Source organism: Gorilla gorilla, chromosome 6, assembly GCF_029281585.2.
Source record: "Gorilla gorilla gorilla isolate KB3781 chromosome 6, NHGRI_mGorGor1-v2.1_pri, whole genome shotgun sequence".
Taxonomy (NCBI): Eukaryota; Metazoa; Chordata; class Mammalia; order Primates; family Hominidae; genus Gorilla; species Gorilla gorilla.
Genome location: NC_073230.2, coordinates 44095001 through 44122164, shown reverse-complemented (window position 1 = coordinate 44122164; position 27164 = coordinate 44095001). Strand labels below are relative to the sequence as shown.

The window sequence follows — 27164 nt, the reverse complement described above, 5'->3', positions numbered from 1 at the left end:
GACACATTGATTCTAAAGTTTATATGGAGAGGCAAAAGATCAAGAATGGTTGACACAATATTGAAGGAGAAGAACAAAGCTGGAGGACTGATACTACTTGAAATCAGGCTTACTACAAAGCTACAGTAATCAAGACAGCAGGGTATTGGTGAAAGGACAGACAAATAATCAATGGAATGGAATAGAGAGCCCAGAAATAGACCCACATAAATACAGTAAACTGACCTTTGACAAAGGAGCAAAGGTAATATGATTTAAAAAAAGATGGTCATTTCAACAGATGGTGTTGGAATAAATGGACATCTACATGCAAAAAAATGAATCCAGACACAGACCTTACATCCTTCACAAAAATGAACTCAAAATGGATCACAGACATAAATTTAAAAAACAAAACTACAAAACTCCTAAAGTGTAGGAGAAAATCTAGTTGACCTTGGGTTTTGTGATAACTTTTTACATAGTACAAATAAATAGACTCAGAGAAACTATTTGCAAAGTATATATTTAATAAAGATCTGTTATCCAAAATAGACACATAAGAAAACTCTTAAAACTCAACGACAAACAACCCAGTTTAAAAAAGGTGAACCTAAAACTAAAGATCTTAAATGACACCTCACTTAAAAAGACATACAGATAACAAATAAACTTATGAAAAGAAGCTCAACATTATATGTTGTTAGAGGACTGCAAATTAAAACAATGAGATACCACTGTTCATAGAATGGCTAAAATTTAAAAAAACTGAAAAAAAGTATAGTTTCTTATGAAACAAAATATAGTCTCACCATACAAGCCAGGATTCATACCGCTGGGTATTTACCCAATTGAATTGAAAACTTATGTCCACACAAAAACTTGCACAAGAATAGTAGCATTATTCATAATCATCAAAGACTGGAAGCAGCCACAATGTCCAATCATATAAACAAATTGTGGTCCAGCCACGCAATGAAATATTGTTCAGCAATAAAAGGAAATGAGCTCTCAAGTCATAAAAAGACATGGAGTAAACTTAAATGCGTGTTACTAAGTGAGAAAAAACAATCTGAAAAGGCTACATACAGTATGATTCCAACTATATGACATCCTGGAAAAGGCAAAACTACGGAGACTACAAAGATATCCGTGGTTACCAGGGGTTAGGATGGAGAGAGAGACAAATAGGCATAACACAGAGCATTTTTAGGGCAGTGGTAATCTACTCTGTATGATACTATAATGGTGAATACAAGTCATTATGCATTTGTCCAAACCCATAGAGTATACAACACCAAGAGTGAACCTTAAGGTGAACTAAACACTTTGGACGATGATAATGTGTCAATGCGGGTTTATCAATTTTAAGAAATTACTGGTGGCAGATAATGATAATAGGGGAGCCTGTGCATGTGTGGGGGCAGGAGGTCAATGGGACATCTCTGTATTTTCCTCTCAATTTCACTGTAAACCTAAAACTGCTCAAAAGAAAAAGTCTTTTTAGAAATGAAAAATGTGACTCTCTTGGCTTTATTTGCTGCTCTAGGAAAGAGAAAAGGTGGGAATTTTTCCTGTGAGTTTGCAGACTGCTTAAAGATTCAGCAAATGAGGCGTAATTTAGGCCTTCTGTCCCAAGGCTGAGCAAGAGTACACACGCCATACTGCCACTTATGCATCTTGCACATTCTAGTGGTTTTAAATTTGTGTGGATTTATGGGGTTCAGCATTTTCTCTCTTTATCCAAACGACTACTTGTCACTTTATGTCTTTTTGATGATAAATCATCTTAGAGGACCTAGAGGGACACCACATGTCCAGTTCCCCTCTTCTACTCTCCAGCTCAGAGATGGCCAGCCTCACTCTCTGAGTGGTCCACATCTCCACTGTCACATTCAAGTTGCCTTACTTGAAGTTGTGCCCTATTAGGGAGGAAAAAGAGAATGGGTCTTGTATATCACATGATGAGTTGGCTCTGCTTGTCCTGGATTGCCACAGATGGGATACTAGCCTTAGGTTAAAAACAAAGATTAACCAGAGCCCTATTTATCACTCTCGAGTCCACTAACTACCAGACCCCCATAAAGACAGCAGTCATCAGCTAAATAAATGAACAATTAAGTTGAGAACAGATGTGTGAAAACAGCCACCCTCTCGATTTACTGACCCCTGGTAGACATTAGTTTGGTAATGGACTTTATCTGCAGCAAGCAGCCTGCTTCACTGCTTAAAAGGGATGGCGTCTTTGATACTTTTAGTTGCAGTCTTACCCCCTGACTTCCCCTGAAGGGACCTGAGGCTAAGCAGGTGACTTTCATGATGAACGCTGCATTTCCCTCTTAACTCAGGTGCTCACAAAAGGGTGATAAACCATCTTGCCAGCCACACCTTTAGCTGCATTCAGCTGGAATTAAATTTGGGTGGCCATGGTTCCAGCCTGTTTTCACATATTGGTTATCCTCAAAATATTTGGAGATTTCCGAGGTGGCCCCCCTTTCTGTGACGGGCTTCATTAAGATACATTTTCATTAACACAGGGTAGTTCTTTCTACTGGAAGGTGCGCAGCAGAAATAAATGCTCAAGGCTCCTCCCAGTGTTTGGAGGTGTAGCAGTCCCAAGATAGTATTTTTAGAGATTTTTAAGGATATTTTGATGTTTACCAACCGTTACAACTGCTGCTTACTCACAAAGTGAAAATCAAGAGTGTTTTTCTGTTTTGTTTTCTTTGCTTTTTATCATTCTAAATTCCGTTTGTTATTCTGCATGCCCAGGTGTAAAATTCCTTTGGTGGAGCAGACCAAACCCAATTGAGTCTGTGAAATGGGCATCAGGGAAAGAAAGCAGAGAGGAGAGTGAAGGGAGCAAGCCAATTCCGTGACTCACATTCAGGCCAGGGATTAAAAGGGGCCATGCACTCCAATTCTAACCCAGGGGTGCTCAAGGGTTGGCCCATGTGTGAGCTGTTACTGCTTTCAGTCACAAGATAAAAGGGAAAGAGGAGGAGGCAGAGGAGGCTCAGGGAGAGAAGAGAGGTGTTAGTCATTGCAGTGATTGTAGAGGTAGTTGTTATAACGGTTGGGTGGGGAGAGGTTGGAGTGGATTTATTATAAGAACCTAGGGCACACAGATCAGGGGACTAAAAGGCAGGAAAATACCCAGGCCTCTGAAAGAGACTGAAAATAGGACAGTAAACCAAAGGAACCCAGGGAGTGTGCTCTCTTCCAGCTTCCTCACTGCACGCGCTCTGGGTTCTGCCCTCAGAACCCATCCTGCAGACTGGCTTTCCGGATACTCAGTCCACGTGGCAGGAAATTACGACAGCACCATCCCAGCTCACTCGAGCTTCTCTTATTCTGAGAGTAGCCCAGGGTGAAGCCGAACATTTTTAACACCAATTCCAAATGTTTGAAAGAATCAGATTGGTCCTTCTTGAAACAGTAGTTTAATGAGATCTAATCAACTGGCTGGGAGCTATGGCATATAAACACCGTTACCAGAAGCCCGCACCAATGGGCAAAGGAAGACAGTGAAGTGGTCATGTGAGCTGGGAAGAAACGCAAAGAAAGTACTTTCTAGACTCCATCACTGTCCCTCCGCAGAATACAAAGGTTGGTCTCTGGGTATTACCAGCCTGTGTTGCTGGATTTTTTTGTTTTTGTTGTCTTGGTTTGACTTGTGGTTTGAATCAATAATTTGCTTCAAAATGTAATAAGAGTTTATACTTATAGAAGTATATAAGTAGAGTTTATACTTATAGAAGAGTTTATACATTTGCTTCAGAATGTAATAAGAGTTTATACTTGTTCATGTCATTTGAAAAATTATACTCATTTTTCTTGGTAAGAAGAGTTTTGGGAGTGGGAAAGAAAAAATGAACATGGAATCAGATACGTTGAATCTAGATGTAAACTAAATGTTTTAAAAGAACTGTCCTTATACCATCCCCAGGGAAACAAACAAGTCAGTTACATTGTACTTTCTTCCATAAGAATAAGAAATATGCCCAGCCTGGCGCAGTGGTTCATGCCTATAATCCCAGCACTTTGGGAGGCCGAGGTGGGTGTATCACCTGAGGTCAAGAGTTCGAGACCAGCCTGACCAACACAGTGAAACCCTATCTCTACTAAAAAATATAAAACTTAGCCAAGCATGGTGGTGGGTGCCTATAATCCCAGCTGCTGGGGAGGCTGAGGCAGAAGAATCACTTGAACCCATGGGGCGGAGGTTGCAGTTAGCCGAGATCATTCCACTGCACTCCAGCCTGGGCGACAGAGCAAGACTCTGTGTCAAAAAAACAAAAACAAACAAACAAAAAACTCTGTTCCCGAATAATTGGGGAGACTGATTTGAGTAATAATAATGTCAAGCACGTCTGTGTGAAGAGACCACCAAACAGGCTTTGTGTGAGCAATAAAGCTGTTTATTCACTTGGGTGCAAGTGGGCTGAGTCCGACAAGACAGTCAGCAAAGGGAGATGGGGAAGCGGTTGCTTTATAGGAGTTGGGTAGGTAATGGAAAATTACAATAAAAGGTAGTTATTTATTGTTAGCAGAGGAGAGGGTTGCAAGGTACATGGTGGAGAGATCATAAGACTTATTGTCCAGAAGAAGAATGTCACAAAGTCAAATGATCAACTAAGATAGGGCAGGGACAAGTCACGATAGTAAAATATTGTAATTTTACTCAGTTAAGGCAGGAACTGGCTGTTTTACTTCTTTGTAGTTTTTCTTTGGCTGCTCCAGACTTCTTGGCTCCTGCAGGCCATCTAGACAGATATGTGCAGGTCACAGGGGTTATAATGGCAGAGCTTTGGCTCAGAGGCCTGACAAAACTCTGACCTCCCGCAGGAAAAAAAAAAGAAAAAAGAAATATGTTTATAAAGGAATAGAATAGATTGTTTGGATTGTGCCTAAGAAAGTAAGGTTAGGTGTTTAAGGCTATATCGTAAATGATTTTTCACTATAAGGTTACCATGTTTCAAAGGCCCAAACTTCAAAATATTGTTTCCGTCAAATTACATCCCTGCCCACTTTTTCTTTCCCAATTTTATGTGTGGCTTTGCCTGAAAAGAATCCCAGCACTCGCGTGAGAGGCTGACTGGCAGCTCAGTGCTGTGCATGCCCCATCCTCGCCTTTAGGACCTCATTCTAAATGCAGAAGAGAGCAACGTGGCAGGAAATCATTACCATCCAGCAGCTCCCCGGGATTGGGGTCAAAGGCCACTCTGCAAGGAGTTGAGGGTATTAGAATCCATTCTGGGGATTTACCTTTCTTTGCAGTAGCTTCTATTTCCTAATGCCTAAGAGATCTGAATAGCCTTTGTTTTGCACCATTTCCCTCCAGGCTTAGCGCAGATATGAATGCTGATGTGGTATGTCACACTCTGGAGTTTTGTAAACAGAACACTGGCCAACCATTGTGTCATCTCTACCCTCTTCCCAAGGTGAGTATGTAATCACTCTGAACATCTGTTTCCAGGGACATGCAAGGCCTTTGGAAATGTTAGAAAAGGAGGCTTAGCTTTTACTCGCTCAGTGTTGTGGGGACAGGGAGAGGCAAGATGACATTTTCAATTACCCCGCAAGAAATAATATTCCTGCATTTTGGCCTAGATCCCTACTCCCATGCTAGAAAGAATGTCTTTGCTGTTCAGCCATTGTGGACTGTAATTTTGAGCTGGCCTGCCAGTAGGTAGGAAATCTGATCAAAGAGACGCAGAGGTTTAAATCCCTATCACTTAAAAATCAAGCAAGTCACTCTCACAGAGTGACCAACTCATGCCAGTTTGCCCAGGACTTTCCTGCCATGAGCGCTGAAAGCCCCACATCTTGGGAAATCCTGGGCAGTTGGTCACCCTACGCTGAGCTTTATTGCTCTTACTCATAAAATGGGTTATGATAAACTACCTCCCAGAGTGGTTTATTGTGGGAAGTCGGTGAGCTAGTATGTAAAAAATGCTTAGCACAATAACTGATACAGTTTTTAAAGTGTTAACAAAAATGATTGCTAAATGATCATTATTGATAACATTATTATTCAGTGATAGCTGTTCAGAGGACCCTGTGTGCATTATATCATTTTGTGTAGCTTTTAATTAGATTGCGGAGAGGAGGCTGCAAATGTTGACACAATTCCCTCCCCACCCTCTGGATGAGAGGATAATATTGAATCCAGTTAGGCCACAGAATATTAATTTTCAGGAGCTGCCTGTGGAAAAAAATTCTTTGCCTTCTTTCTTGAATTGTAGTTTTTCTGGATATAACACAATAGGTTTCTATTTTAATTGTAATTTCCTTTTTATTCATGTTAAAATGAAGTTCATTTTAGTGCTTTGTGGCCTAACCAATGACCATGATTTTGCTGATGGACAGTATTAAATACATCAGCCTGTCTCCTTGAGCAGGAAGGAAGAGATGCAACTACCTGAGGAACGTGTATATTTCAAGCTTCCTCTGTCACTGACTAAGTGCCAATTAAATTTCCCCTAATTCCACCTGAGAAGCTGCAGACTCCACTGGTACCTAGAAGAGTTAGTTAACTTTAATTAAAAAAAAAAACTTTTCATGTGTTCAAATAGCATGTGACTATTGTATCATAATATCATAATATTTTCTGTTTGACATTGCAAGGAAGAAATGGGTCTCTGTGTAGAAATGCAAGTGACACAGGTTTTGTGATTTCCTTAAATAATAATGTCATGTATACATTACACCCACAGCTACACATAGTCGCAAAAAGTTCAGCTTTAAATTGTTCCATTTAAAATCGCATTCTTTATTTTTATACTCTCTAGAGTTTACTTCTGAAATTTCATGTCCTTGTCTTCCTACCCTGACCCCCTTCTCAATTCCTAACTCTGTAAAATTTCGACTGCCTCTTTGGCTGCAAGGGAATTGGAGGATTTCATGTGGGAACCGCCACCTTCTACCCCAGCTAGCATTCAGTGCTGCTGGGCAGCCTGTGACGGCTCCCTGGACAGCCCCCTTCACTTTCCTCTGACGGCTGTTCTAGGCCTTCACCCTCTGCCTCGGGTCCCCCTCTCCAGCCTCTATCTCTGCAGATGACCCAGAAAAGAGGGACAATGGGTGTACACGTGGACAGCTTCACTCTCCTCTGCCTCTGGGCTTCCCCTGAATAGTAGTAACTGACATTGACTGGGCACTCGCTTTGGGCCCAGTGCTGGTGTAGAGGCTCACACTTGATCTTGTTTTGTTCCCAAGCAGGCCTAGGTTGGAGGTGTCATTTCGACTCCTTTTTACAGTGGAGGAAACTGAGGGTTAGAGAAGTTATGTGACTTCCTGAAAGTCACTTCCCGAGGAAAGAACAGAACTGGGTTCACACCCCGGTTGTTCTACTCAGAGATTGGTTGAGCTCTAACGTGGTGTCAATGTTTCAGAAACTCCCCTGGGGTGTCTTCTTACAACAGTCAGCTGAAATCCTACCACCAGAAACAACTGATGTCGAAATGTGTGTTTCCTTTTAACTTTTCAAATAAATTATATTGTATTGAGAATTTATTTGAGAGTTATGATAATGCATATACAATTTTATACCCTACTTTGTTCCCTTAACATTACATTTTGAGCATCTATTTTTCAGTGGTATATAGCAGACCTTTTTATCATTCTGCAAATCACTCCTACGTAGCACGTATGAATGCTCAGGTGGAATTACCTACCTGTTAGGGACAAACTGCCCCAAAAAAGCTTCTTGGTACTGCCAACACCCCCCCCCCAACCTCTTTGTGCCACCCCTCCCCTTCCCCCAAGCCTTTTTACATTTCGAAGCCCTTATCTAGGTGCCATGGTGAAGTCAGCAGACTTTACCTATCAGACCTTGCAGCAATAAAGCAAACCCCAATTACAAACCATCCAGATGGCACAGGGGAAGGTCGTACAAAAAAAAGTCATAAAAAACGTAAACAAACTTTACTTACATCCTTCGGTACATAAACGTCACAAGGTGATATGTGGCAGAGTTAACCAACATACAACCCCAGGGTCTCTCTCCCCCATATAAACCCCTCATTTTGTAAGCTCAAGACTGCCTCCTCTGTCTGTAGTAGAGCAGCCGGCAAGTTAAATAAAGGCTTGCCTAAACTTGGGTCTCTCTCTCTCGTCCTTTCTCTCAGCTGACCTTACATTACCTACTAAGGGTGAGTGAAGACACAAATGCAGACGTAGATAATGTTCAGCCTTCCAGAAGGAATTCTCATGACTCTCCTAGTCAATAGTCCCCAGAGTAGCCACTATTCCGAAGTCTATCGCCACCGGCTAGTTCATTTTTAGGAAACTCTGTCCTTGAATGTCGTATCAAAGGCCTCACGCGGTATATGCTCCTTTGTGTCTGGCTTCTTCCACCTGTGAGTTTCATCCCGTGTTGGGTGAACAGCATCATTTCATGTAGAATTCCCCCAATCATCTTTTGATGTAGCTCCTGCACTACTGTCCCAGTGAGTCCAACCAAATCTGCTCTTTCCCTCTTTCTAATACATTTTTTTCCACATTGATGCCACAAATGCCTTGCTGTAGGAAAAATATGACCTTCCCACCCCAGCCCAACCCTTTGCCTGGAAAGCAATTTCTCACTCTGTCCTTCCACTTGGTGGATTATTCCTCCCCATCGTTCATGGCTCAGCTTACATGTCACTTCTTCAGGGAGGCAGGCCCTATTAGATAGCCCTCTTATCATAGCTCCTGTATATTCCTTTCTTGAACTTGCCACTTTACAAGATATATTCCTGTGTGACTGCCTGCCTGTCTCTACCACTATCCTCTGAACTCCAGGAAGGCAAATTCTGTCTTGTTCACCACTGTATACCCAGTGTCTAGGACGGTGCCTCACACATACCAAGGAAATGTGTATTGACGCAATGAACGGGTGAAGTGCCACTAGCTTCTCATTTGCATCCCTGATGGAAATTCTGACTTTCCTCATGTGAAGGCCTCACTGATTTTCCCAGGGCATACTTATGATCCTGAACATGGTTTGGGATCTCCACTTTGCCTACACAACTAAGTACAAATTTTCACTTAGCTTTTCAGGACCTTCCAAAAGCCTTTCCAGACTTGCCTTTCCCTCTTAGATTTGTGAATCCTATGCTGCAGAGAGCAGCAAGGGACTGGCTCTGCCTTGAGCCATCCGCAACCCTCCCACCCTGCACCTTGGATCTTCACCATTCCCTCTACCCAGACCACCTTTATCAACTCCATGCCATCCCTCAAGCTCATGTCAATGGTCACCTTCTCTGTAAAGTAATTCCTAACTATCCCAACAAAATGTTAACTCTCCTTTGAATAATCATTGTAAAATAACTGTTTGAGCACTTATAATGTGCTAATATTGTTCTAAATGCTTTATGTGTATTCATGCATTTAATCTTATGGAATAGGTATTGTTGTCCACCCTTTATAGATGACGAAGGTGTGGCAGAGAGACATCAAGATACTAGTTTCTAGTTTCATAGATTTCCTCACTAAGATGCAAGCACATGGGGGCGGGCAGGCCTGTACCTTGCCTGTCTGTCTTTGTTCTCTCCACCATGCCAGGCACATACTTACTTGGTATATGGATAAAAATGAAAATAGCAGAAGTTGGTATTTATTGATGGCCCGCCAGCCGCTGCACTTAACATGCGTGATCTCATTTAACTGTGCTCTTAGGTCCATATTTATTTCACAGTTAAGGAATTTTGAGACTTGAAGAAGTTAAGGGATTTTCCCAGGCTATACAGCTAGTGAGGAACACAAGAGGATTTATCTAGGGTCTGTTTTTCTTAAAGTCCAAATTCTCATTCACTGTGCTCTCTGCCTCACTGAGACTCCGTAGGTGTTGTCACATTGAATGGAACCACTGCTCCTGGGCCAGCTAATTCCTCATAAGCAGGACTCTGTACGCTCTATGTCTGGCTTTTCACACATTTCAGACTCTAGTGCAATATAAATAATGTGATGCAAGCAGTCTCCCCTGTGATATGCATGCTGCAGGGATGGAGAGGATAGATGGGCCCCTCTGTAGCAGGGAGCTCATAGCGCAGAAGCAAGCAGTGCAAAGCAACAGAGATCTGGCTTCAGTGGGGCCAAAAGTTAAAGGTGGAACTGCATTTGGGGCTCACAGTGAACCCCTATTCATCATCTACAGCCCACCTGAAATTCCAGGCCCACTTCTTGCCGGTCCTGTGGACATGTCTCCCTACCACTATCTACTGTGTGCTCAAAAAAGGACAAACTTCATCCATAACTAATTAAAGCAAGAAAAATCTATGATGTCCCACTGGTACAAGAAGAAGAAGAAAAAGGAGAGAGGAGAAGAGGAGGAAGAGAAGAGGGACGGGGAGGAAAGGGAAGGAAAAATAGCTGCAGGCCTCACTGCAAAGACCACCCAGGTGGTTTTGTGTTACGTATCTTGGGAGTTTATTTTTACCGCTCCTCTCATTTGCACATGAAACAGCGCATTGATTGCTGCTGGTGTGTGTGTCTGTGTGTGTGTGTGTACGCACACACGCACAGGGATGCATGCACCTGACTGGCTCTCCCTTGAGCCCTCCCCGACCCTCCCACCATGTCCAAAACCATGATTCTAACACCACAGCTCACAAATTGAAAACCGAATGCAACTTATTCGTGTGTATCCAGTGGCTCTTTAAAGCTCTATTTTTTGGATCAGAATGTTACATTGCATGAGCCCCTGCTTGAGCCAGAAGCATCCTGGAGCCTCCTTAGTTTTAAGCCACTCCCGTTTGGGTCCCCGAACCTTGAGATCTCCAGGCAGACCTCGTAGCTTTGAACTGACTCCTTTCCTAACCACAGCAGTGCTGGAGGAACATGCTGCATTTACCAACATCTCCAAGGCACACTCAAGACTTACTTCAGCCACTTTGATCTACATTAAAAGAGAATCATATTCAGAATGTAAGCCCTGTATGGAGAGAGGTTCTCCTTATTTCCCTGGGGCCTCCTGAACTGCTGGGTGGCAGGGAGACCTGCTGCCTTAGGAAAGCAACCCAGACTTTGAAACAGCTTTTCCCACAGTGAGTTACATTTCTACAAGAACCAAAAGCTCTCTGATGCTGAGTGTGGGGGAGGGTGTGTATGCACAGGGAATCATATTTCCCTGGAATCCAAACTACCAGGAAAGTGACATAAATGGGTTTGGCAAGAAGTAAATTTGCACTCTTTGTATGAGAAAGTGACGCATGACAAATTCTGGTTCGCCTAAGCAATAAACAAGCTGACCTCAGGAATTCACTTTTATTTTTTAAACACTAGGTGTCAAATAAAATACCTGGCATCTCTTTTAGTAGACTGTCTCAGGTGGTAATGTTTAGAAAAAGAATCACAGATAGACAGGAAATTGGACACTTCCTGAGATTCTGTAATCACTAAATTTCATTCTGCACAATCCACAGAACCTGATGCTCATAATGCTGTTTTTAGCCCTATGAGCTCACAGCACACTGTCAGATGTGTTATTGTCTAGTCTCCCCCAAACTCTGTTATTTCAAATAAACGTTTTTTGGTAATAATTTCAGATTTATAAAAAGTTGTGAGGATACTGCAAGAGAGTATACTGTTCACCCAAGTTTAATTCCCCACAATGTGAACACATTACTATTACTTAGTCAAAACTAAAGAAGTCAATATTACTACTGTATATACCTTAGTAGCAAATCAAGTCCAGACTTTATTTGGATTACACACGTTTCTCCTCTAATGTCCTCTTCTGTTCCAGGATCTAGTCCAGGACATGCATTGCATTTCTTTTTCATGTCTCCTTAGTGTCCTCTGGTCTGTGACAGAGTCTTCATCTTTCCTTGTTTTTCATGACCTTGGCAGTTTTCAAGGATACAGGTTAAGTACGTCGGTAAAATGTTCCTCGAATTGGGATTTGTTTGATGTCTTCATCTTGGTTCAACGGTGTTAGGGGTTTTTGGAAAGAACACCACAGAGGTGAAGCACCCTTTTCATCACATCCTATCAGGGCTAAATGATGCCACATGGCATTGCTGGTGAGCTCAACCTTCATCACTCGGTGAAAGGGTCGTTTGCCAGGTTTCCCAACTGCAAAGTCACTATTTTCCCCCTTTTGCTTTACTCTGTTCTTTAGAAGTGAGTCTCTAAGTCCAGCCTGCACTCAGTGAGGCCAGGGAGGACCAAGCCCCTGCTCCCAGAACATGGAATATCTACACATATCTTTTGAAATTATTCTATGTAAAAAACATCTCTCTCCTCCCTAATTTATTGAATTAGCCAATCATTTATTTATATTAGCACAGATTCTTGTATACGTATTTTATACTTTGAGTTATAATTCAAATATACACTATTTTATTGCACAAATTTTTCCAGTTTTCCAGTTTTGCTACCATTGGAAGCTTAGGGTGGCTCCTGTGTCCTTTTGACATGCCTCTGTCCTATTTTTTTTTAATTATACTTTAAGTTTTAGGGTACATGTGCACATTCTGCAGGTTAGTTACATATTTACATATGTATACATGTGCAATGCTGGTGCGCTGCACCCACTAACTCGTCATCTAGCATTAGGTATATCTCCCAGTGCTATCCCTCCCCCCTCCCCCCACCACACCACAGTCCCCAGAGTGTGATATTCCCCTTCCTGTGTCCATGTGATCTCATTGTTCAATTCCCACCTATGAGTGAGAATATGTGGTGTTTGGTTTTTTGTTCTTGTGATAGTTTACTGAGAATGATGATTTCCAATTTCATCCATGTCCCTACAAAGGACATGAACTCATCATTTTTTATGGCTGCATAGTATTCCATGGTGTATATGTGCCACATTTTCTTAACCCAGTCTATCATTGTTGGACATTTGGGTTCGTTCCAAGTCTTTGCTATTGTGAATAATGCCGCAATAAACGTACGTGTGCATGTGTCTTTATAGCAGCATGATTTATAGTCCTTTGGGTATATACCCAGTAATGGGATGGCTGGGTCAAATGGTATTTCTAGTTCTAGATCCCTGAGGAATCGCCACACTGACTTCCACAATGGTTGAACTAGTTTACAGTCCCACCGACAGTGTAAAAGTGTTCCTATTTCTCCACATCCTCTCCAGCACCTGTTGTTTCCTGACTTTTTAATGATTGCCATTCTAACTGGTGTGAGATGGTATCTCATTGTGGTTTTGATTTGCATTTCTCTGATGGCCAGTGATGATGAGCATTTTTTCATGTGTTTTTTGGCTGCATAAATGTCTTCTTTTGAGAAGTGTCTGTTCATGTCCTTCGCCCACTTTTTGATGGGATTGTTTGTTTTTTTCTTGTAAATTTGTTTGAGTTCATTGTAGATTCTGGATATTAGCCCTTTGTCAGATGAGTAGGTTGCGAAAATTTTCTCCCATGTTGTAGGTTGCCTGTTCACTCTGATGGTAGTTTCTTTTGCTGTGCAGAAGCTCTTTAGTTTAATTAGATCCCATTTGTCAATTTTGTCTTTTGTTGCCGTTGCTTTTGGTGTTTTGGACATGAAGTCCTTGCCCATGCCTATGTCCTGAATGGTAATGCCTAGGTTTTCTTCTAGGGTTTTTATGGTTTTAGGTCTAACATTTAAGTCTTTAATCCATCTTGAATTACTTTTTGTATAAGGTGTAAGGAAGGGATCCAGTTTCAGCTTTCTACATATGGCTAGCCAGTTTTCCCAGCACCATTTATTAAATAGGAAATCCTTTCCCCATTGCTTGTTTTTCTCAGGTTTGTCAAAGATCAGATAGTTGTAGATATGTGGCATTATTTCTGAGGGCTCTGTTCTGTTCCATTGATCTGTATATCTGTTTTGGTACCAGTACCATGCTGTTTTGGTTACTGTAGCCTTGTAGTATAGTTTGAAGTCAGGTAGTGTGATGCCTCCAGCTTTGTTCTTTTGGCTTAGGATTGACTTGGCGATGCGGGCTCTTTTTTGGTTCCATATGAACTTTAAAGTAGTTTTTTCCAATTCTGTGAAGAAAGTCATTGGTAGCTTGATGGGGATGGCATTGAATCTGTAAATTACCTTGGGCAGTATGGTCATTTTCACAATATTGATTCTTCCTACCCATGAGCATGGAATGTTCTTCCATTTGTTTGTATCCTCTTTTATTTCCTTGAGCAGTGGTTTTTAGTTCTCCTTGAAGAGGTCCTTCACATCCCTTGTAAGTTGGATTCCTAGGTATTTTATTCTCTTTGAAGCAATTGTGAATGGGAGTTCACTCATGATTTGGCTCTCTGTTTGTCTGTTATTGGTGTATAAGAATGCTTGTGATTTTTGCACATTGATTTTGTATCCTGAGACTTTGCTGAAGTTGCTTATCAGCTTAAGGAGATTTTGGGCTGAGACAATGGGGTTTTCTAGATATACAATCATGTCGTCTGCAAACAGGGACAATTTGACTTCCTCTTTTCCTAATTGAATACCCTTTATTTCCTTCTCCTGCCTAATTGTCCTGGCCAGAACTTCCAACACTATGTTGAATAGGAGTGGTGAGAGAGGGCATCCCTGTCTTGTGCCAGTTTTCAAAGGAAATGCTTCCAGTTTTTGCCCATTCAGTATGATATTGGCTGTGGGTTTGTCATAGATAGCTCTTATTATTTTGAAATACTTCCCATCAATACCTAATTTATTGAGAGTTTTTAGCATGAAGGGTTGTTGAATTTTGTCAAAGGCTTTTTCTGCATCTATTGAGATAATCATGTGGTTTTTGTCTTTGGCTCTGTTTATATGCTGGATTACATTTATTGATTTGCGTATATTGAACCAGCCTTGCATCCTAGGGATGAAGCCCACTTGATCATGGTGGATAAGCTTTTTGATGTGCTGCTGGATTTGTTTTGCCAGTATTTTATTGAGGATTTTTGCATCAATGTTCATCAAGGATATTGGTCTAAAATTCTCCTTTTTGGTTGTGTCTCTGCCCGGCTTTGGTATCAGAATGATGCTGGCCTCATAAAATCAGTTAGGGAGGATTCCCTCTTTTTCTATTGATTGGAATAGTTTCAGAAGGAATGGTAGCAGTTCCTCCTTGTACCTCTGGTAGAATTCGGCTGTGAATCCATCTGGTCCTGGACTTTTTTTGGTTGGTAAATTATTGATTATTGCCACAATTTCAGCTCCTGTTATTGGTCTATTCAGAGATTCAACTTCTTCCTGGTTTAGTCTTGGGAGAGCGTATGTGTCGAGGAGTTTATCCATTTCTTCTAGATTTTCTGGTTTATTTGCATAGAGGTGTTTGTAGTATTCTCTGATGGTAGTTTGTATTTCTGTGGGATCAGTGGTGATATCCCCTTTATCATTTTTTATTGCATCTATTTGATTCTTCTCTCTTTTTTTCTTTGTTAGTCTTGCTAGTGGTCTATCAATTTTGTTGATCCTTTCAAAAAACCAGCTCCTGGATTCATTGATTTTTTGAAGGGTTTTTTGTGTCTCTATTTCCTTCAGTTCTGCTCTGATTTTAGTTATTTCTTGACTTCTGCTAGCTTTTGAATGTGTTTGCTCTTGCTTTTCTAGTTCTTTTAATTGTGATGTTAGGGTGTCAATTTTGGATCTTTCCTGCTTTCTCTTGTGGGCATTTAGTGCCATAAATTTCCCTCTACACACTGCTTTGAATGTGTCCCAGAGATTCTGGTATGTTGTGTCTTTGTTCTCGTTGGTTTCAAAGAACATCTTTATTTCTGCCTTCATTTCGTTATGTACCCAGTAGTCATTCAGGAGCAGGTTGTTCAGTTTCCATGTAGTTGAGCGGCTTTGAGTGAGATTCTTAATCCTGAGTTCTAGTTTGATTGCACTGTGGTCTGAGAGACAGTTTGTTATAATTTCTGTTCTTTTACATTTGCTGAGGAGAGCTTTACTTCCAACTATGTGGTCAATTTTGGAATAGGTGTGGTGTGGTGCTGAAAAAAATGTATATTCTGTTGATTTGGGGTGGAGAGTTCTGTAGATGTCTATTAGGTCCACTTGGTGCAGAGCTGAGTTCAATTCCTGGGTATCCTTGTTGACTTTCTGTCTCGTTGATCTGTCTAATGTTGACAGTGGGGTGTTAAAGTCTCCCATTATTAATGTGTGGGAGTGTAAGTCTCTTTGTAGGTCACTCAGGACTTGCTTTATGAATCTGGGTGCTCCTGTATTGGGTGCATATATATTTAGGATAGTTAGCTCTTCTTGTTGAATTGATCCCTTTACCATTATGTAATGGCCTTCTTTGTCTCTTTTGATCTTTGTTGGTTTAAAGTCTGTTTTATCAGAGACTAGGATTGCAACCCCTGCCTTTTTTTGTTTTCCATTTGCTTGGTAGATCTTCCTCCATCCTTTTATTTTGAGCCTATGTGTGTCTCTGCACGTGAGATGGGTTTCCTGAATACAGCACACTGATGGGTCTTGACTCTTTATCCAATTTGCCAGTCTGTGTCTTTTAATTGGAGAATTTAGTCCATTTACATTTAAAGTTAATATTGTTATGTGTGAATTTGATCCTGTCATTATGATGTTAGCTGGTTATTTTGCTCATTAGTTGATGCAGTTTCTTCCTAGTCTCGATGGTCTTTACATTTTGGCATGATTTTGCAGCGGCTGGTACCGGTTGTTCCTTTCCATGTTTAGCGCTTCCTTCAGGAGCTCTTTTAGGGCAGGCCTGGTGGTGACAAAATCTCTCAGCATTTGCTTGTCTGTAAAGTATTTTATTTCTCCTTCACTTAGGAAGCTTAGTTTGGCTGGATATGAAATTCTGGGTTGAAAATTCTTTTCTTTAAGAATGTTGAACATTGGCCCCCACTCTCTTCTGGCTTGTAGGGTTTCTGCCGAGAGATCCGCTGTTAGTCTGATGGGCTTCCCTTTGAGGGTAACCCAACCTTTCTCTCTGGCTGCCCTTAACATTTTTTCCTTCATTTCAACTTTGGTGAATCTGACAATTATGTGTCTTGGAGTTGCTCTTCTCGAGGAGTATCTCTGTGGCGTTCTCTGTATTTCCTGAATCTGAACGTTGGCCTCCCTTGCTAGATTGGGGAAGTTCTCCTGGATAATATCCTGTAGAGTGTTTTCCAACTTGGTTCCATTCTCCGCATCACTTTCAGGTACACCAATCAGACGTAGATTTGGTCTTTTCACATAGTCCCATATTTCTTGGAGGCTTTGCTCATTTCTTTTTATTCTTTTTTCTCTAGACTTCCCTTCTCGCTTCATTTCATTCATTTCATCTTCCGTTGCTGATACCTTTTCTTCCAGTTGATCGCATCGGCTCCTGAGGCTTCTGCACTCTTCACGTAGTTCTCAAGACTTGGTTTTCAGCTCCATCAGCTCCTTTAAGCACTTCTGTGTATTGGTTATTCTAGTTATACATTCTTCTAAATTTATTTCAAAGTTTTCAACTTCTTTGCCTTTGGTTTGAATGTCCTCCCGTAGCACAGAGTAATTTGATCGTCTGAAGCCTTCTTCTCTCAGCTCGTCAAAGTCATTCTCCATCCAGCTTTGTTCCGTTGCTGGTGAGGAGCTGCGTTCCTTTGGAGGAGGAGAGGCGCTCTGCGTTTTAGAGTTTCCAGTTTTTCTGTTCTGTTTTCTTCCCCATCTTTGTGGTTTTATCTACTTTTGGTCTTTGATGATGGTGATGTACAGATGGGTTTTCGGTGTGGTTGTCCTTTCTGTTTGTTAGTTTTCCTTCTAACAGACAGGACCCTCAGCTGCAGGTCTGTTGGAATACCCTGCCATGTGAGGTGTCAGTGTGCCCCTGCTGGGGGGTGCCTCCCAGTTAGGCTGCTCGGGGGTCAGGGGTCAGGGACCCACTTGAGGAGGCAGTCTGCCCATTCTCAGATCTCCAGCTGCGTGCTGGGAGAACCACTGCTCTCTTCAAAGCTGTCAGACAGGGACATTTAAGTCTGCAGAGGTTACTGCTGTCTTTTTGTTTGTCTGTGCCCTGCCCCCAGAGGTGGAGCCTACAGAGGCAGGCAGGCCTCCTTGAGCTGTGGTGGGCTCCACCCAGTTCGAGCTTCCCGGCTGCTTTGTTTACCTAAGCAAACCTGGGCAATGGCGGGCGCCCCTCCCCCAGCCTCGCTGCCACCTTGCAGTTTGATCTCAGACTGCTGTGCTAGCAATCAGCGAGACTCCGTGGGCATAGGACCCTCCGAGTCAGGTGCGGGATTTAATCTCGTGGTGCGCCATTTTTTAAGCTGGTCTGAAAAGCGCAATATTCGGGTGGGAGTGACCCGATTTTCCAGGTGCGTCCGTCACCCCTTTCTTTGACTCGGAAAGGGAACTCCCTGACCCCTTGCACTTCCCAAGTGAGGCAATGCCTCGCCCTGCTTTGGATCGCGCATGGTGTGCGCACCCACTGGCCTGCGCCCACTGTCTGGCACTCCCTAGTGAGATGAACCCGGTACCTCAGATGGAAATGCAGAAATCACCTGTCTTCTGCATCGCTCACGGTGGGAGCTGTAGACCGGAGCTGTTCCTATTCGGCCATCTTGGCTCCTCTGTCCTATTTTTTTTTCTTCCATACTACTTTATGTTCTGGTACTACCAGATGATCCAGGCTCATCTTGTTATCTTATATTCTTCTGCCCCTGTCCTTGAATCAGCATGTCCCAAAGGAGACCTGGTTCCTTTTATTGGAAAATGGTATTTGGAAACCAAGATCTGGGTGCTAGGTGTGCCCATTGCTACTGGGATGTCATTGCTTATTGGCCTTCTTAGGTCCTGGTCTTCTTTGTGGAGTGCTAAGTAAAGTATATGTGTATACAACCCATGTATACACAAATACCTACAATTGTTACTGTGTCTGTATGTGTGTCTCTGTGTGTGTGTATGTGGATGTGAGCTCATACTGATATCTCTAATTTTAACCAGTATCACAGGTCAAACTCTATTTTATAGGTAAAATTATCAAACGTATTTTGCAGTTGAGGCTTAAAGCCTTTACTCAAAGCTCATAAGTGGTGAGTGGAATCTGAACTCAACCCAGGGCCCTGGACTTTAGACCTCCAGCTCTTCCCATCAGCACTGCCTGTGTTTAGCATAGATTCTGGAGCACATTCAGAATAGTCACTTCTCAGAGCCAGAGGGAATTAAAGGCAGCTTTAGTTTTAGTTTTCATAAAATATCATAAACAGCTTAATTTTCAAGAATCTTGCACAATATCCCAACTTTCTCAGTAACAATGAAACCACTGAGATGTTCGCTTACTTAGTCATACCTCAACGAACATTTCTTGAACACTTACCATGTACCATCCCCACAGCCGGGTACCCTAATAAGTTATCTTTTTTTAACTATCCCAAGTCTGCAGGACAAATATGATTCTGTCATTTTATAAATAAGTCTACTGATACCTAGAGAACTGAGAGACTTTCCTGAAGTCCCATACTTTCTACAGAATAATTGTTTTTCTTTTTATCAGCCAACAAATATTTATGTAGAATAAATTATGTAGAACAGTATTCCAGCACATATGGCATGCAATAGCAATGTAAATGGATATTCTAGCAGGAGGCTATAGACAAACAGTGAGGAAGAGAAAAGTGCTGTCACACAGGGCGCAAGGAGGAACAGAAACCCCGGCAGACGAGGGCTGAGCTGGTCCTGGAGGGAACAGGAGTGGAGGTGACTCCTTCAGGGTAGAGTAGCGTTCACCCAGCACACTCCACCTCGCCTGCGTCAGCCCCTTGTGCTGGGCCCTTTCCCTAGAACTCCCAGTTCCCTGCATGGCCAGCACCTTGTCCCCCTGCTGGTTTAAGTACCCCCTCTCCAGAAAGGCCCTCCCTGACCAACCTCTCTGAAGAAGGTCCCCTTTCCTGCTCTCTCACACCACTTTATTTCTTTGATACCGTCTGAACACAAGGACCATGTCTTTCTTGCTCACCATCTTATTCCTGGACTGGCATAGTACCTGGCACATAGTAGGTGCTCTGTAAGATTTGTTTAGTAAGAAATAGGATGAGAAGGGCAGTCCTGAACATACCTTACCTTCTCCCTTGTGAGGATGTATCTGGTCTCAGTGGACTATATGAGAGTTCAAAGCATTCGGCTTCTTTGAGAATGTGAAGCAGTTTTCAGAAATAAACATGGGGTTCATCCCAGGGCGCCTGCTCTGGTATTCCTGGGTAGGGTTTGAGCATCTGCATTTGCATAACGCTTTTGACGAGCACTGAAGGGTGAGAACTGTTGTGCTGGAGGCTGGCCTAAGCCTGAAAGCTGTCATTGACAAGTCTGAAAGCACTGTCCCTTCTCTTGCTTCTCACCTCCCACACATCCAAAACCATGCATCCCCACTTGCCCTCTAACTGCATCCTTTTCCCCAACCATTCCTTGATTTCTACCCCTTTTCTGATTGATTTATCAACTTAACCTCAGCTATTGGGTTTCCAGTCCCCAGCCCCCTAGGAATAAGGCCTCTTAGAAAGACAGAGAGAACTAGAAGTTTTAGACCCAAACTATTTGGAATTCATTCTTTTTCTATGGATTTTCTCAAAACAGTGTTCTTGTTACCAAGGGGTCCTTGCTCCCAGAGCTCCCAAGACGGTGGTGGGCCACTTCCAAGACGGTGGTGGGCCGCTTCCAAGATGGCAGAAGCCACTTCCAAGATGGTGGCAAGCCTCATGTTCTCTGACCTGGGGTTCTTGGCCTCACGGATTCCAAGGAATGGAATCTTGGGCCATGCAGTGAGTGTTATAGCTCTATTAGAAACCATGGGTTACGGAAGAGAACCGTGGAACCCAGTGACTAGTGTTCAGCTCGATTAGGATGAACCCAGGCATTTAGCCATGCAGGAACAATGGTGAGTCTTTAGCCCAATCAAGAGCGGCAATGGGCGCCTCACTGGATCAGGAGCACAGCGGACACCCTGCCAGATCTGAAGGGATGGAAGTTAGCGGTAGGTCTGCCACGGCGGCAAACAGCAGTGGTGGACAGCAAGTGAAAGCTCAGCTCAAGTCGTAACAAACAGAGACCAGAAGAGAGTGCAATTGCAAGATTTAATAGAGTGAAAACAGAGCTCCCAAACAGTGGTAGGGGACCCAAAGAGGGTATCCATTGCCGGCTAGAATGCCTGGGTTTACATCCCGATCATTATCCCTCCCACTGTGCTCTCAGGCGATAGATGATTGGCTATTTCTTTACCTCCTGTTTTTGCCTAATTAGCATTTTAGTGAGCTCTCTTTCCTACCTGATTGGTTGGGTGTGAGCTAAGTTGCAAGCGCCGTGTTTAAAAGCGGATGCAGTCACCTTCCCAGTTAGGCTTAGGGATTCTTAGTTGGCCTAGGAAATCCAGCTAGTCCTGTCTCTCATGCTGACTAATTACAAAGGTGCAGTGAAGTTATCTACACCCAAAGAAGAAAATGAGAAGGCCTAGTAACCCGCTCAAGTCTCTCCCATTCTAATCAAATAAATATAGAAACAAACCTCACAGAACACTCATTCCCCTCCAGCTTTCCAGAGAAATCAAATTTCTCTCCTACCTGTGAGAGGCAATTCAACACGATGTCAAAGAGCACAGATCCTGGTGCCAGCCCACCTGAACTTGAAGCTCAAAGCTTTACTAAGCTTCTGTTGTATACGTACACATTAGGGGCTGTAGAATAAAAGGCAATGACAACTGACTTGAGATTGGACTAAGTGCTTAGCATATACACAGCATCTAAAATCCTCCCACACAATTATAAAGTTATTCTATTAACTTTACAGAGAAAAAATCAAAATTCAAATTGTTGGTTGTAACGTTGTATAATTGACAATGTTTTTAAAAGTTCCCCTTTAAACATCTGAGGAAATTATGAACAATGAAATAAATGACAAGGCCTTCTAGACACAGAAAGTCAGCTTAAAATGGAGCAAAATATATCCCAATGCATTTGAGATTCTTGTTTTTGATTAAAATAGCATTTCAAATCAGTGGTAAAACACTGGATTACTCAATAAATACAATGGACTAAAGACTAGACATTTGAAAAAAATTTAAGCTAGATGTTTATCTATACCTTATAGCAAAATAAATCCCAAATGATTAAAGACTGAATCACTTAAAAAAAAAGGAACCACAAAAAACCTGAGCAATTGTATTTGTAATTTGTGATTGAAAAGTCACAAAGGGAAATACTAATACATCTGACTGGTAAAAACTTGCCCCCTTCACAAAGTCAAAAGACAAATGGCATACTGGGTAAATGTTTTGTAATATGCCACACAATGAATTATTTTCTGTTTGATTCAAAGAGCTCCTAAAAAAATCAAAAAGAAAAAAAAGTCAGCAAAGGCCACAAACAAATGGTTTAGGGAAAAATATCAAAGGACTGAAAATTTAGGAGAAAATCCTCATCCTTTCTTATAATTTAAAAAGTGAAAAATTAAAGTGAGATTTTATCCGCCTCCTATGTATTTGGACTTCACAAAGTTCTCATGGTGATTAGGCAAGAAATTATCACAGAAACAGAAAAGGCTTTCAGTATCAGAGACTACAAAATTAACTTGCTCTCTGCATATTTGAAGGCTTAAAACTCTAAGAGGGCCGGGCATAATCCCAGCACTTGGGAGGTTGAGGCAGGAGGATCACCTGTAATCCCAGCACTTTGGGAGGTCGAGGCGGGAGGATCACCTGAGGTCAGGAGTTCGAGACCAGCCTGGCCAACATGGTGAAACCCCATCTCTACTAAAAGTACAAAAATTAGCCGGGCATGATGGCGTGAACCTGTAGTCCCAGCTGCTCAGGAGGCTGAGACAGGAGAATAGTTTGAACCCAGGAGGCGCAGGTTGCAGTGAGCCAAGATAACGCCACTGCACTCCAGCCTGGGTGACAGAGCGATACTCCACCAAAAAAAAAAAAAAAAAAAAAAGAACTCTAAGGGAACTGAGGATGGCATTGGAACGCTATGTCTGGATTTATGCTCTATTGTTCCATCTTTTCTCCAAGCATTTCACATGATCTTGCCAGAGATTCAAAGCTGTATTTTTGTTAACACCCGTATTTGGAATCTTGTATAATTTGTCTACTTAAACTTGTATTAAGACTGATTTGGGGGCTATTAAACTCATAGAGGTGTTAAAACTCTTCAAAGAACAGCAAAAATAATGCAAATGTTAAGTTACTGTTATGCCTAGACTGTTTGTTCCTTAAAGAAGACTACCAGAGTCCAGAGTCAAAGCCAAGCGGCAAGGATCTTTACTACAAGTTCGAACCTGGTCCTTCCATTCCACAGCATACAAGAGGGCCCTGAACAATGCGAATGTTTGCTTTTTATAGCCTGAGAGTTACAGGGGAACAAAGGAATTCTTTTGGTTCCCGCTTTTTCAGTAAAACTTTGAACGGCTGTCTCCTTATTGGAGACTTTCCTGGTGGTGTTTGTACTGGGCTCAGGAAGTTTGAGAGATATATGGCGATATGTGGTGAGATGGGAGGATGGGATGTGTTTGTACTGGGTTCAGGAAGTTTGAGAGATATATGGCGATATGTGGTGAGATGGGAGGATGGGATGTGTTTGTACTGGGCTTGTTTGTTTTGAGCCCGGGGCTGACTAATGTGCCCTCCTCCTTTCATTCCTCCTTTTTCTTTTCAGGTATTTTTAGAGCCAATCTTGGGTCTTATAAGTCTGATTCTGTTTCAGCGTTTACAGGTTGGTATTGGGCTCTGGGGACTATGAGTTGTACAGTGTCAAACCTTTCTCTAACGAACCGCAAAATTCTGTTAACAACACAAGGTCTTACGGTAAGCAGAAATAGTAGACTCGGTAGGGGTCTAAGGAAGGGGGCTAACAGAGAAAACATACATGAGTTCCACCATTGGTCTGCAGCTGAAGCAAACTGCCGTGTTCTTACTTCTGTGCTTCACTTGCGTAACTGTTGGACCTGGTCTTCCACGAGCCCTGATTCATTTATGTAGAAACAACAGTTTTCCTTTAGAAACATACACGTTCCCCCTTTTTCAGCAGTGAGTAGGTCTAAGGCCTTCCGGTTCTGCAAGGTTACCTGTGCTAGGGACGTGAGCTGCCGCTGGAGGGAGGCAAGGGACTCAGCTGACTCCTCCATAGCAATGGCAAATTGTTGGTACAGCTTGTTACTTTCTATAAGGGTGTGACTTAGGGCTCCCCCAGCCAGTCCGGCCGCCATGAAGGATGCGGTGAGGGAGATTCCTGCAATGAGGGGGAGAAATATGGCTCGTGCAGGTCTCGGTCTAGGGTCTGAGTGAATAACAGCGCTAGTCCAGTTACTGGTATACCTTAGGAACTCGCCGGCAGTAAGCAGAGTTAACCGGGGAACTAATGTGACAGGAAGACACAGTAGGTTGGTAACAGAGGGGCTTGATAGGTTTTTAGATAATGTTCCATTACACCAGAAGAATATGCCTGACGGAGCCTTTAAGGTGATGTTAGGGGGCATTGCAGTGATGTTGCAGAGGCTGGAATTAGTTCCTGAGAAACAGTAGGGAAACTTTTCTTGACTGGGGTTTAGGTATAGTGGCACGTTAGGGATAGGGGCATATAAGAGGTTTCAGTGGTTGTTAGCTTGGGCTGAGGTGGAGGATCCTCATGGCAGGGGGACAGCGGTTAGCGGTGGACGCCTTAGAGTGGCACACAGAAAGCAGCCAGACAGGCTGTGAAGTCCTGTAAGGTTGGCAAGTTCTAATCCTTCTTGCAATAATTTTAACTAGGAAAAAGGACGTAAGTCTTGTGTCAGGCGGTTTTCTTGTCACTGGATATTTCCATGGACCAGGGGCCATACCTGCACTAGACCTCGCCGCAGATAGAGGTGACTGCTAGGCCATGTGGAGGCGGAGGAGTAGTATACAGCCCTGTGTTGAGGCGTGGTCCAGCGGGAGTTCCAGGGGTCTCTAACTATCTATGTATATGAAAGGTCTCTATTTCGTCTGCGATGGAAGGGCCATCTGGGATCTATCTGTTCTTTTCCACCCCACCATTGGTATTTATGGATGTTACAATAGTTATAAGGGCAGCCGGCACTTTGGTGCCACCAATAGTGCTTACAATTGTATTCAGTCTGATCATACTCGAAGCATATTATTGGTGCCACTGGTTTGGCTACTGGGAAATCGGTAAAATTTAGTAAAATTGGGCTATTGCACCCTGAGGAGGGTCAATCTTCACTGGCCACTAATTTCCTGGGCTTATGAGGTTGCCTAGGGTGGGTTTGGTTTTCATAAAGCCAGAATCTCCAGACAAAGGGATTAGGAGCTGGCTTTATGTTTTCCTCAGCGGCCACTAGGGCGACTAATGTTAGAGTTAGACTACCTAACTGCATGTTTGCAGTGAGCTATGCTGCCGGTGCAGGGTGAGTTTTAAGGGGTTGTTCTTAGCTCTGTCCACAGTCCACATGTCTGGTGCTTCAGCCGCCGCCGTGATTGGCCTCAGAAGGTCGGAGGTTGGGTCCACTGGCCTGACATGGGTGTAGTGGATCCATGACGCAATGCCTTCTACCTTCAGGGCGGTGGATGTGGTCAGGAGTACTTGGAGTGGTCCTTTCCACCTGGGCTCTAGGGTCTCTTGTCGGTGTCGCTTAACCAGGACCTAGTCTCCCGGCTGGTACGGATGGGGTGTCGGTGGGGGACGGGTCTCATATAGCTCTTTCAGCTTGGGCCAGATTTCTTGGTGAATTTTCTGTAAGGCTTGTAAGGAAAATAAGAATTCAGAGACATTTTCTGTTTCAGACTTAAGCAGGTCATCTTTTAAGCTAGGAACCAGGGGTGGAGGTCTGCCATACATGATTTTGTAAGGGGTAAGGCCCAGTTTGTAAGGGGTATTACGGGCCTGGAACAGAGCATAGGGGAGAAGGACTACCTAATTAGCGCCAGTCTTTATAGTCAATTTAGTTAAGGTCTCTTTTAAGGTCCGATTCATCCTTTCCACCTGTCCTGAACTCTGGGGCCTGTAAGTGCAATGTAGTTTCTAATTTGCCCTAAGGATGGAAGCCAAGTCCTGACTTACCTTAGTGACGAAAGCGGGCCTATTATCTGACCTTATCTGGACTGGGAAGCCATACCTGGGAAGGATATCTTCCAGAATTTTCTTTGCTACGACCTGAGCAGTTTTTTTTTTTGGTTGGGAATGCTTCAGTCCACCCTGAAAAAGTGTCTACAAAGACAAGTAAGTACCGGTACCTGTACTTTCCTGGCTTTATTTCAGTAAAATCTACTTCTCAGTAGATACCGGGCCTGGTTCCCCTGAACCTTGTTCCTGTTGCAGCTTGAGATTGGGGGTATGCGTTGTTAAGCTGGCAGACTTTGCAACTTGTCACGATACTGCTGGCCGTCTCAGCTATATGTCTGATTTTGAGCTTGGAGCATCTGATCAGGTCTTTCATCCGCCGGGCCCCCAGGTGGGTGGTTCGGTGGATGTGTTCTAACACCTGTTGTCTTAATTTTTCTGGTAGGATGGTTTGGTCATTAGTATCAGTCCACCACCTATTCTGGATTTGTTTCAGGGGAAGTTTGTCAATCCACTGGAGATCTTGTTCTGAATATTCAGGGAAATATGGCAAGTCTTGGGGGCCCGGGTCAGGGAGCTGGAGTGCAAGGAGTTGGCTGGGAGCCTTCGCCACATTCCTTGCAGTTTGGTCTGCCAGAAAGTTGCCTTGAGCAGTTGGAGTAGTTAGTTTCTGATGCCCTGGGCAATGAACAATGGCTAATTTTTCTGGCCTCCATAGGGCTGTTAGCAGGGCTAGGATCTCTTGCTTGTTTTTTATCTCTTTTCCTTCAGCCGTCAGTAACCTTCGCCCCCTGTAAATGGCCTCATGTATATGTGCCGTCGCAAAAGCATATCGGCTATCTGTATATACTGTCAGCTTTTTCCCTGCCCCTAAGGTAAGAGCTTGGGTAAGCGCTATCAGTTCAGCCTTCTGGGCCGATGTCCCCGGGGGCAGGGGTTCCGTCCAGATTACCTCAGTCTCTGAAGTTACTGCCGCTCTAGCGTACCTCTGGCCTTGATGCATGAAGCTGCTCCTATCAGTGAACCAGACGAGGTCGGTGTCAGGAAGTGGGTGGTCCTGCAGGTCTTTGCTCAGATTATCATGCCGGGGGGGCCGCCTAGGTTGGGTGTACTCTGGCTGTAGATGCTCTTTCTGTACCACTGCTGCCAGGACCTTGGTCATTTTTTCAGTGGCCTTAAATTGCTTTTCCTCTGGAGTATCTCTGTTATTGTAAACCTGCTGGGCTATCTGAAGGAGATCCTGAATCCGCTTTCCTTCTAAGTCTTCTAATTTCTGGAGTTTTC

General features: G+C 43.1%; 1 protein-coding gene across 4 annotated transcripts in view; it reads left to right on the top strand.

Annotated features, from left to right (window-relative positions):
* AOAH (acyloxyacyl hydrolase) overlaps positions 1-27164 on the top strand; it is a 224651-nt gene that overhangs the window by 60032 nt on the left and 137455 nt on the right. For all 4 annotated transcript variants that reach the window (XM_055347624.2, XM_004045314.4, XM_004045315.4 and 1 more), the window contains one exon: positions 5324-5423. In XM_055347624.2, the coding sequence (XP_055203599.1) occupies positions 5324-5423 (100 nt within the window). The remainder of the gene's footprint in view (positions 1-5323; positions 5424-27164) is intronic.